Source organism: Excalfactoria chinensis, chromosome 5, assembly GCF_039878825.1.
Source record: "Excalfactoria chinensis isolate bCotChi1 chromosome 5, bCotChi1.hap2, whole genome shotgun sequence".
NCBI lineage: Eukaryota > Metazoa > Chordata > Aves > Galliformes > Phasianidae > Excalfactoria > Excalfactoria chinensis.
The window spans coordinates 14,097,067-14,109,743 of NC_092829.1; the positions used below are offsets into that span (position 1 = coordinate 14,097,067).

The 12,677-nt window shown below is 38.9% G+C and overlaps 1 protein-coding gene across 2 annotated transcripts in view; it reads left to right on the forward strand.

Annotated features, from left to right (window-relative positions):
• Positions 1-12,677, forward strand: part of BTBD7 (BTB domain containing 7) — a 48,819-nt gene that overhangs the window by 4,824 nt on the left and 31,318 nt on the right. For both annotated transcript variants that reach the window (XM_072338543.1, XM_072338542.1), the window contains exon 2: positions 11,538-11,723. In XM_072338543.1, the coding sequence (XP_072194644.1) occupies positions 11,642-11,723 (82 nt within the window). In that variant the 5' untranslated portion in view covers positions 11,538-11,641. The remainder of the gene's footprint in view (positions 1-11,537; positions 11,724-12,677) is intronic.

Below are 12,677 nucleotides of genomic sequence, written 5' to 3' on the forward strand. Positions count from 1 at the left end.
AAAGCATCATAGCATAGTGAAGTTGCACCTCTTTATATATGGGTCAGTCTTTTATGAATGACTTGGTAGATTACTTTGCAGTAGAGAAAAACTGGAATGCTGCTTTGCTTATTATTTGCTACCCAAAGTCTCTGTACTGTTGTGAAATATGTAAAAACACTTCAGTGATGGGTAGGTTATTCTAATTGCTTTCACAATAATCAGTATAATTTAGTAAAGTTTCTTTTCATATTATTTTCCTGATGCTAAAATTGAGAGCTGCTTGGGGGCTGAAGAAAAAACCTTTTAAATTAATAGATCTGATCAGAAACCAGTTAGCACAAGCCCAGAAAATATCACCTACCTGATCCTTCATACCTTTTTGATTCTCTCCTGCTTTTTGTTTTTCATGATGATTTTTGATGTGGATGGGTGATAAAACTGGTTCCTTGACTGCTGGAACTAAAGAACTAGGTTTGCTGTCGCTTTCATGCTCTTTGACTTTGTTGAAGAAGATGCAAGCCCTCTTTGAAGCCTTCCTGCTGCTGTGATTATAGTGCTGATCTGTGTAGATTCTGTAGTGTTTAATAGGAGTCTGCGCTGAAGCTTTTCATACAACTGGAGGCATTTAGTGGATTTCTCATCTACCCAGATGTTTGCTTTCTTAAAATATGTAGAAGGCTAACTACTTCAGAACCTGCTTGTTGTATTTAGCTGAATGACCAGGGCATTCCACTGGAATAGGTTGCCCAAGGAGGTTGTGGATTCCCCATCCTTGGGGGCATTCAAGGCCAGGTTGGATGTGGCTCTGGGCAGCCTGGTCTGATGGCTGGCGACCCTGCATATAGCAGGGGTGTATAAACTGTGTGGTCTTTGAGGTCCTTTTCAACCCAGGCCATTCTATGATTTCCTCTTGTAGAAGGGAGGGATATGGACATACACAAAGTGAAATTTTCTATTATCCATTTAAAAAAAAAAAAAAAAAAAAAAAAGGGGGTAATCACATAAAGAGGTGTTAAAGGCTGATGCCTTGTACATTAGTCTATCCTGTAATGGGCATCTCAGTTTCAGATGTCTGAAGAGGTCTTGAAGGGGAATAAATCCCCCTCTGCCCACATTCTAGAGATTCTTCAAATTTATAGATTGGTGGATTTTTAAGTCGTAGTAGTGGTTGCAGTTGAAAGGAATCAAATTCCTTGCACTTTCAGTTTAAGTTCAAGATGCCATTTTCAGTTTGTTAGAAGCTATTTGTAGGAAGATTTTTAAGATGGATTTATTGTGCTTCAGGCATTGGCATGACAGAAAAATGGCGAGCTGACAAAATGTACACTGAAGGCTTGTGTTATTCAGTGTAATTATGGCCTTGATACTGAACGAGGAGGAATCTAAGCTGTGTTAGTATTCCTTACCTCTTGAAAGGCTGTGCTTGGTACTGGTGAACTGACTGAATTTACCATTGTGTCTACAAAGGAATATGCGTAAGAAAATGAGTTGTTGTTCAGTGCTATGGCAAGTCTGCCCCCGTGCTCCCCCCAAGCCCATGTGTAATAGATAACTCTGTCTCTTCTGTAGTTTACTTGTGCATGATTTGAGTATTTAGCTTATCTAAATTTTGGATAGGAATGCATTTGTTGCCTTAGCAGAGCTGGGATATGAGATTCTAACTTTTTAAAATCAAATGAGAAGTTTAAGAGGACAATTTTCTCTCTTTTGGAAACATAACATGGTTTGGGTCAGACGGTGTACCTGCTGCTTCCTGATCATTAAATCTGTATGTTTTAGTCCTTTATTGAATGCTTTTGGAAACATGCATTTGGACTTGAAATACCAAAATAACTTCTTAGTATACTAGGGCTGTTGTACAGTACAAGACTATCCTGTCTGTAATGGTGCTTTGTAGCTGAAGATGCGAAACTGGAGGCTTAGTAATTCTTGGTGAAGTGACTCAGGTATGTTTTTGCACTGGATCAAAACAGCTGCTTCTTTAAGTAATTGAATCTAAACTTAAAAAAAGAAAATTAAATTCTTGCTGTAACTTGGGCTCCTTATTAAGTAGCTTTTCAGGCTTAAACTACAAGGTTTCTGAAAACAGTAATACTCGGAAGTATAGTCCTAAATCAGACTTTCCAAAAGACATCTGTACTGCTTAGGGCTTTTCCACTTTAAGGAAAGTGCTGTTTGTTTAGCCTTGCTACATGTTTATCAAGATTGTTTAGTTTCTTTGAGGATATCCAAAGTAATTCTGTTACTGTGTAAGTTACTTATTTCATTATTGGCTCAAAAGTTACCAATCTAGAGTAACAGGCTTGTGATGATGTACTTCTCCATCACCATTAGGGATCTTTCCATTTTTGCTCTGCTTTCCTCCTCCCCTCATTCTGATTGATTTCAGCTCCTCACTTTATTTTTCTGAAGAGCTGACTTAGCAGATAGCACCTTATGACTAGGTTTTATCTTCATCAAGGCTGAAGTATATTAAGCCCTTGGTGATTCTCAACAGTCTTGAGAATGCTTATTTAAACAGCTTGTGAATTTGCTTTTCATCTGTGTTTTAGTTTTGGAAGAAAATGCAACTTGCTTTTTTTTCCCCTCTCTATATAGGTCTATCTGTATATATGTGTGTGTGTGCAAGGTATGTATGTTGACGGTTAGAATGGTCATTTGGGTACAGTTGGAAGTAAGACTGCTTGTTTTTTTCCCTCTGGGATTATTGAAGTTTTTCTTATACCGATGAAATCCTCAAATATGAGAAGAATTGAAGAAGGTTTGAGAAGTGTAACATGCACTGGCAAAGGTACTTCTTCCTGTACTTCTTACTCTGAATCTGCCAGAATAGTAGTATCAAGGAAAGATGAATGAAAAAAGGGTTGTTTTAATGAAATACTTCCTCTAATGAGTGCAAACCAGCAGTTTTGCTTTTACTCTCTAATTTCTAATTGATGTTTTAGGAGAATCTTACTTTTGTGATCTCTTAGGGCAGCTGAAACGTTTAGTTTTTATGAAAGGAGAGAGAAGAGTTAAGGCATATCAACTGTGTGCTCAAAGGGCAACCTTCTGTAACTGCCATCTTAATGGCTGTGCATATGAGGCAAGTGTAGGTACTGTTGTATTCATTCAGTAAAACTGTGTAAATGAATGGTGCATGGAGAGGTGCATCACTCCTTTAGACTCTTCTGTAGAACCTGAATGTTCATGTCACCAGATAAAAGGCAAATGCTTTAGAAATGCAGAGAGAGCTTCTCCTTTTTGCCAAGAGGAAAATGTGAAGAAAGTTCCAGCTTAATTGCAGGTTAACTACTAGACTGGTTTTCTGGCCAAGCCTTCTTTAATTGATGGCTTTTACAATAGTGAAAGTTGCATTTGAAATACGTTTTTGTATCTGGTGAGAACAAACATCAGATTTTGAGGGCATTTAGTTCTGGCTGTGGTGGTGTGGAATCAAAGTGTAGGTACTAATGGGGTGGTGTCACTTTTTTTTTTGAGGATTTTGATAGTTTGTGGTCATATCTGATGTTTTTTTGAGGTGCTGTAGTGCTACTGTCTGTCTTGCTCTGTGTGCTCTTATGTGTATGTATTGGATGTCTGTCTTCAAAGCTGAAACCTCTGAAGTGTTTGGTATCAGATGTTATTATATAAATGTTAGGTGTTGGAGTCAGTGTGGCTTTTAAATTTGCCCTTGATAGAAAAGCCCAACCAAAATCTATCAAGTATGTAAGTTTTTCAATAACTGTTTAAAGTCTTACATATAGTGATAACTGATTTGTACAAACAGGTGTGGGATCACCACTTCAGTTGTGTTTTGGTACTTCAAAAATATCTAGGGAGGGGAAAAAAGAAAATAGCTTGTGGGTTTGACTTGGAATATCAGACTTCCTCAAAGCATCATTGATCTATAAGCAGCTGACAAGCTCTCAGATGAACTGTACACAGTATTTACACAGTAATTAACTCATCTTTATATTGCTGTCTGCTTCAATGTGTAGCCTAGACTTGGAAGGAGGCAGCCATGGGTTGTTAAGAAGTGGGAGTAAAGGTAGCATGCTAACACCAGAACCTGAGCCTTGGAACAGCAGGGGAGAGTTCTGACCCTGCAGGGGGGTCAGGTGAGTCACTTGTAGCTGCTGAGCCTGAGGTCAGAGAATTAAATCAATGACTGTGAGGACAGAGTTTTGCATAGCTGTGAGGCAGCGTAATAGCAATTGTCTGCTCCCTCTGTATTGATAGCCACGTCTTCTTACAGTTGTGGTTGACTATCAGACAGACCTGCAGAATTATTTTTTTTATTTTTTTCATTACCTGAGATAGTTGTGTGATGGATCAGCCATCTGAAATAATGTGTTCTGGGACCAGGTAAGCCCCATTTGAAGGGAAGCAGGAAAACTGCTTGACTGGAGCAGAAAGATGAAGAAAAGTATGGCTCCTTGTTTGCTTGACTTCAGTGGCAGTGCTGGTTCATGTAGGTGTCAAGATTGGGTGGGCAGGGGACCTTGAAAAATAGCTGCTCTGTCTTCCTCAATGGGACATCTTCAGTAATGGTTGCTACCTGAAGGACTATTAAGCACAGCCTAGCTGAGAAGAACAAAGTACAGATCAAAAGAGAGGTTGTGGTTCAACTCGGCTTGATGATCAACATTTTATAAGTGAAGCAGTTCCACGGTGAGTCTTTGTAGTAGTAGTAGTCAGCACTGCACACCTCACTGTTTTCTGCTAGCTCTGCCCTCGGTTTGCAGACAACTTGAGGGAAATCTTTTTTCCCTCTAATTTCTTAAGAGCTATGTAGTTTAAAAAAGAAAAAAAGTGTTCTTGTAACTGCTTTCATTAAGATGTTTAAATTTAGAGTGACAGATGACTGAATGGGGACAAGTGGCAGAGCTGTACTTGGAAGGGCAGAGCTACTTGCAGCTGCAGCAGAGGATCACAAACAAACACAGTCCTGTCAGATCCCTGGTGTGGGTTATGTTGCTTTGAAAATGTTTGCCAGAATGAGAAGGGGACAGCTCTGCTGTAGGAATGAGTGCATGGGATTGGGAATGCGTATTTTTGATGATTGTGCCAATGGACTATTAGTCAAACTGTATGTTGTGTTTGGCTATGGGAAGCAGGAAGCCTTCTGATTACTTCTTGCTCTGCTCACCTCCTGTGATGGCATTTTGATCGTTCAGGAAACTGGTACAGGGGACTAGCCATGCTGGGGAGGAGAACCCTGTAGAAGAGATTTCTCTTATTTGGTTGCGACAAAATGGAGGAGCTTCGTGATGATGACAATAGTAGCTGAGGTGAGCACTGCTGAAGAAGTGCATGTAGAACCATAGTGTCAGCGAACCAACTTATTTTTGTGTGTATCATCTTGTGTGTTTTGTATCAAGAATGAGGCTGTTTTGGCCAAATCTGATACTTGTGACTATTACTGTAGAAACTCTACTTAAGCTGCAGCTGAAGTGGCAGTTTTACAACCTTGCTTTAATCCTTTCCTGAACAAGGAAAATTCAGCATTTTTTAAATAGAACACCTGATGCATGCCATCAAATGGACTAGACTCAATTACTTCTTGAGTTGTTTACCAGGTTCTTGTGCTCCACCTTCCAGCTTTTGTATTGTAAATAAGTGAATCCATTAGTCCCTAAAAGCATAAGAAATGGTGTTAGCAATTGGTGCTACAAGCCTCTGTTATATCAAAAAGCAAAAGCTGCACAGGGGAAGTGTGCTGCTGTGTAAGAACAAAAATATACGCATGAAGGATGGCTTTCAGAGCAAAGTAATGAGAGTATATTAAGACAAATGTAGAGGAAATTGTTCTGAATGCATGGCAATATTGTCAGTGGTTTTTTGGTCATAGGAGAAAAACTGCAGTGGAAGTACTTGAGATTCTGTTACCAAATATCTCATAAAGGTATGTGCAGAAGGGAGTATGCAAATGCAGAAACACTGAAGTAGAGAGGAATGATGTTGTTAATGGTTATAAGCAGCAGAAATAGCACAAGAGGAAACTGTAACTGGTACAGTGGCTGGCCAATAGGATCGTGTGTTGATTGCGGCCAAAATAAGACTATAGAGGCAGTCTGTGAACTGACTTAGGAGTGGAGTCTACTCACATTGGAAGGACAACTGGTATGTGGGTCCAAGATTTTCAGTCTTCTTTGTTTAGCAGACCTCAGGTAGTGTCATCACCGGAGGCTTCTGTTTCTGGTAAGGCTGTGGGATTTAATGAGGGAACATAGGCTGTGATCAAAAGAGTTTTTGAAGGCAAAATGAAAATGACAAACTGTAAAAAAGACAGGTGCTGCTTACTTGTTTTATCAAAGCAGATAGAAACAGAGCACTGTGTTTCAGATGGCCTTACTAGTAACCTTGTTGTACTCTCAGAGGAATTGTACTGATTGTGAACTGTGAGTTGGATTTATAGGCACTGTTGTGTACAGGAAGCTCCCAGATGCTCATTCGGAGTGAATGACTCTCTGTGAAATAGCTGGGCTTGGAAAAGAGGGAAAACATCTTTAGTAGGAGGAGACTGTGAGGTATATCCCACTGAGATGGTACTTGATGTGAGGCAGCAGTGCTAAAATCTGGAGCCGGATCTTCCATATGGTTGGAGTTTGAGCCAAGATTTCCCTGTCTGAGTAGACTTGCTAATTTAAAACAGCATCTTGTGTTCTAAGTGGGTCACAGCTCAAGCAAGAGGAGGAATGAATGGAGCAAGGATCTTTATGGGGAAGTCTCAAAAAACAATAGAATAGAACCAAGTAAATTGTGAGAACTGTACAGGTTACCTCTGTTCCTCACCAATCCTGCTGACAGATCAACTACTTGAATAAAAACAGTTCTCAGTACAGTGCCTAAAGTACCTTTGTTCCACTGCTTTGTTCCACTGCTGCCTTTTCTGTGGAGGAAAAAGTCTCTCCCAAAGTAGGTGACTGAGGATACCTTTCATGTGTACTGCTGCTCTAAAGGATGGGCAGCTGGAAGTTGCTGCCTGGCAAGGTAATTGAATGCTGTTTAGAACTTGGGTAGATGTGATAAAGCTTAATCTGTTTACTTCTCTTTAAAAAATAAAGCAGTTGCTCACAATACGTATTTTGAAAGTATTTTAGATTCCTCAAAGTGTAATGTGATATTATGTCAAAGTAACATGCAATTATTCGAGATGGGGCTAAAATGAATTCTTCTAATTTTCTCTGTAAATAGGCGTATTTTTACCTAATTACTCTGTTCAGTGATATTGATAAAGATCCTTTGAATGGGATTTTTGATTTTGATCTTTATTCTGGTCTGAATTGCACTAATGTTCCTTTCAAGTGAATTTCTAGAAGTAGGAAGTCTTTTAAGAATACAAACAGTTATTTTACTTCACAAGACTGTAAGCAAGTTCTTGCTGATTTTGCTAAATGAAGTGTTTTGGATTGAACTTCTGGAATGTCAGGGAAGCCTGCAGCGAGAGCATCATCAGTCAGAATAGGCTTCCAGCCAACTGGTAGGTGCTTGCAAATGACTGGAAGGACCAGTGATGTATAGAGATCATAAATATAAAAAATATTTCAGTTGCTCAGGAGGAATTTCCTGTTACATGTAGTTTTCTACTACTGTGATTTGGATAGTCTCTCTATGTTGTTTTAAGTGCTGGAGCATCTTTGATATCCCTTTGAATGCATTGTGTTGATGTCCAGTATCTCTTTGGGTCTGTTCATGGTCTGAACTGTTGCTACCTGCAGGTGATGTAACTTAATTACTTCTGGGATGTGACTGTGAATAGCTTTGCTGATCATAAAAAGTCTACTTTGAACACTGTAAATATAAGCCATCTGTTCTGTACTTTTTTTTTGTTTTTATGACTGCTAACATGCTTCTCAGTTTTCTTTGTTTTCTAAGGTGTGCGCATCTCCAAGGCTACATGCCTTTATATTTTATTTGGATATCATTATTTTATCTTGTGCTCACATTCCCCAGAGGAGATGCTGAAAAGTAGCACAGGTTATATTATTTTTTTTCTAAAGCTCAACACTATGAGTCTGAATAGGTCAAGAAATAAAAGGCTAGGACTGCTTCTCCTTAATGGACATGCATAGTCCATAGCAAGTGCTTTATAATTCATGCTCAGCTTTACTAAAAGGCTCTTTGTGGTAGCTGGAACATATGATTTGATACAGAGAGCATCCAATGAGGTTGCTTTTTCAGTCTAGTTATATCTGCTTTTTCTCACCCTTTTCTTCATGTAACTGCTGATGTGGCTTAAGTTCTGGTGTTTCGCTTAATGGATTTATTTTTCCTTTCCTATTTGGTAAATAATACTTTTCTAGTCTCAAATAATGACAAACAGTATCTGTTCCTTGCTTTTGTACAGTACTAAACCACAGCAGAATCCTTCAGATGTATTATCTGCATCTCACCGTTATCTGTATATTTTGTGTAACGGTAAAGGTTGATTGCTTGACTAGTTTGAAAATAAATATCAAACAGGATTCCGTATGGATTTTCATGTGTGTCAGACTATGGACAACTAGTCCTTCAGCATCTCAGTTGTTTCTGTTGTACAAAGACTGCATTTTCAGCAGTTAAGGAGGTGAAAGGCAGTAGTGAGAATAAGCTATGATCTCTTTGGAGCCATAGGGCACAATATGCTTCTAACTTGGATTTGTTTGAGTCCAAGATACAAAATACTGTAGGGAAGAATTTCACCATCCAGGTGTCTGTGTGTGCAGTACATGATTAGATTTGAAAGGAGGCACAAGAAATTTCAGCTTATGTGGATAAGCGGAATAACTGACAGTAGTGCCTATTTTGTTGAAATGCATTTCATTCCTTCTTCACTGAAACCCAGCATGTTTGTTTTTTCTTCTTACTTACAAATTTATGGTGTACATATTTGTATGTCATTTATATATGTGTGTTTTTACATTTATACGGCTTCATCACTGTTTTTACATCATCCTATACTTTATAAAATTAAGTTGTGTATTTTAAGTTTGGTGAGTTGAATTCGTTCTGTATGATATACTCCTGGGTGTACTGTGTGACAGTGCTCTTGTGGTAAGCCTTTACATGAAATTGTTTTATGCACTGGATGTTTTAGAAGCTGTTCCTGGTTTGTAAACTCAGGCACTGGATGTCTAATAGTATCAAACTGTTCTGTCTATTTCTTGATTGTGATCATTGTCCATCTTTTGGGTAGAGTTAGTAGAAGAAGATATAAGATATTAACTTCAAACCTGAGACTTATTTGCAGATATTGAATGTTTGGCAGTCAAAACAAAACAAAAACTTTCCTCCTTTATGTTCAACTCCTAGGCTCTTTACCATGCTAGGAAGAAGATGTTAACTTTTTTCTGTCCATCTAATGGATGAGTTATCACACCACAGCTGAACACTGAAGCAGGAAATAGAATGGCAGTGGCATTGTTCTAGGACTCCATCTGAATAAACCAAGTCCAATTTCAGCTGAGAAAAGGGAAGCTGTTGAGCTATATACCCAGCATACCCAGGATACTGGCCCTTATTTGTAACAGTTGGAATTGGAACTGAAAGGCTACTCTCATCTCCACAAAGATTGTACTAAATACAACTAATTCCATATAGAAATGGCTATAAATTGTATACAACATAATCTGTGTGGGCATACAAATCAGCTGGGGGAGTTGCTGCTCTGATGAAGTCATTTTCTGTGTGGTTTTCCTTAAATCTGTGGGAATTTTCATTTATAGAGAAGAGGTCTGCATCCGAATGAGTATCATCGTTCTAGAATAACTAGCTTATTTCTGTACAGGAGGGAGGAGAGAAATGTTGACTGAGACTGAACTGATCCTACAGCTTGTGTTTGCAAAGATTTGCTGATGTGTTGTTGTCCATTTTGTGTATGTTCTGGTGCCAGCTTCACACTGAGCAATCTTACTATGCCGGCAGAAAGGCATTTTTATTTTTCTCAACCCGTGAACTGAATCTGCTTAGAAATGAAGTCAAAAAGTACCAGGTTGTAAGCAATTGGCACCTAACTAGATACTTACCGCTTTGGCAAGCCTGCGATTGGTCTGCAATTGTCAATGAACAATGCTGGTAGAATTGCTGTATTGCTGGGATTGTCTTCTGCCTTTGTGGAATTCAGATAGCACTAAAGGGCTACAACTTTGTGAGGCAGACCTGGACTATAAGCCCTTTCACAGTAGGGGTTCTGCCCTCACCTCATGTCTAGTGTGAGGCATTGTGGTTCTGTTCTGAAAGTACTTGCTGACCACAGAAATACCACATGGTCTGCTCCTGGGAATGTCAGTCTTAGGCAGCAGGTAGTTGGAAATAGTCTACCCTCTTGTACTTGATAATACATCCCTCCAATGCCAGTATCTCATCCAAAACTTTCCTCTTCGTGTAAACAACCCTGAAGTCCCATGATGCTTGTTTTGACCCCACCCCATGCTTACAGCAATCTACAACCTCTCCTAGCCTGTCACTTTCTGATCCTTACGATCTCTTCTGCATACTGCATTTGTCTGAGATGCCAGGTGGGCCTCTAATTAGCATCGCGCTTCACCTCTCCAGCAGAACAAAAACTCCCATTTCTGAGCTTATGCCAGAAATAAATGAATTATTAAGGAAGGGAGAGGAGATGAGATACTGTGCTGCAAGTTCCTTGAAACACTGCTCTTGCGTGGAGTGTGGCTTTGTGGTTTGGCAAACTGGAGGAGCATGGAGAAAGTTGGTAGCATACAGGAGGTGTGGCTACACCTGTGCCACCATGGTGGAATTTAGCTGTGTGTTCACTGCTAAATTTAAAGAGAATTGAGACTATGCGAAGAACTTTTCAGACTCAATATTTCTTTTCCTAATCTATACATTTGTGCTCTGGATAGGATGCATATATCCAGTTGATTGAAAAGGTGCTTTTCAGTAATAGTTTTTACTTCTGTAGTATCAGTGTTTTATTACAGTTAATATAAGAAATTAGAAAGTGCTTGTTTGTATTATGACACAAGTCCATGCTCAAGTTACTTCAGCATTGACATAGTACAATGTTTTCAATTGCTTAATAAAAGAGTAATTGAAATCTAGATAATGGGTAAATGATTACTTTTACTATTATATACCTATTTCTTAGTCACAAGTTCTAACCAGAAAAGTAGAACTGAAAGAGAGATATGAGGCCAGTGTGAAATCCAGGTTCACCTGAAAGGAGTACTGATGGTATAACCCTCAGCAGATAGGTTTATTCCACTTTTTCAGTCAGAACGTTTGAACTTTTTTTTTATAACAATGTAAAAATGCATCAGTGTGCACAAAACATCTATCTTGGTATAGTTAAAGGAGCAAGTTCAGTGTAGACCATCTCCTGCTTTGAAATCTCGTTAGCTGAAAGCTTAATAGCAGTCCTGTTCTTAGTTGTGTTCTATCATACTGAATTGTCAATCATTTGGAAATTGCAGAATTCAGGAGAAGCATAGCTTTGAATTCAGCTTTTTGTTGGAAGGATTAAATAATCTTTAAAATAAAACCTCATTTTGGATGTGCTGGAGGCTCAGTTTGTTTCATCTAGAATGTGTAATATTAAAACAAAGTAACTTCTTGGTTTTGTTTTTCAGAAATGGAGGAACAAAATGCTGGATCTGGGACTGAAGACTTATAAAGGATTATGGGATTATACACTGAAGAGCCAGCAGGCGGAATGCCTGAGTGACTGAAGAAAATGGGTGCTAATGCATCTAACTACCCTCACTCATGTTCCCCAAGGGTAGGGGGAAATTCACAGGCACAACAGACATTCATAGGTAACTTCTCAGTTATCTTGTTGCTTATGTAAATGGATTGCTGGGTTGTATATGTACTGTATTTGAGTTTCTTGCAGTGATACCATGCTGTTCTTATTTTCTAGGTCATCAGCTTGTATCTGCTCAAGCTCAATAGTGCATGAAATTTGGTACTGTCCAATATCTGTTTGACCTACGTAGGCAATAAGTTGATCTGCCCGTTGCTAGTAAGCAGATGTCAGATTATTTATAAATAAGTGCTTTTAGATAATTCAGTCATAGAGGGAAGACTAACCAGGGAGCAGTTGCTGGTGATTTTGCATTCTCCCTCAGATGTTCTATACAATGTTCTCGAAGCACAGAGTAGTCCTGATCCTCAGTGCTCACTGTAGTATTGGTGATGGTGGGGAGAGAGGAGATGCCTTTTCACCATTAAGGTTCCTTTAGTAATAAACCTGATAAAATAACTGGCAATCTTGAAGACAGCTTTTTCTCCCCTTCTCCTGTTTGTGGAAGTTGGGGTGAGCAGAGGAGTGTTGCTTATTTTCCTGGCCGCCTTATTTACAAGGAAGTGTGTTCTGCTTAATTAGAATCTTCACAAAGTGTGCTCTAAAGAAATTAGTTACTAATTCCAGTCATAACTGGGGCAGGTACCAGCTTTATATGCTGCTTGGTATAGCACAAAAAGACTTCAGAGTAGATCTAAGTATTGTCATGATATAAATAGTTAAATAGTGCCTTCTTTTAGATTCATCACTTCAGAAGACATAATCTTTTTTTAAAGAAGAAAAACAAAAACCCACCCTGACAGCCTCAAGAATGATCTGTAAATAACATAAATACTTTATAAACCCTTTTCTCCTTTATGCCTTGCCTTGCAACAGTGAATCAGTACTTAATAATATGCAGTGACTCTTCTTAATCACCACTTGAAGGAACAGTGACATCCTTAGCAGAGAGAAATTTCCTTGCTTT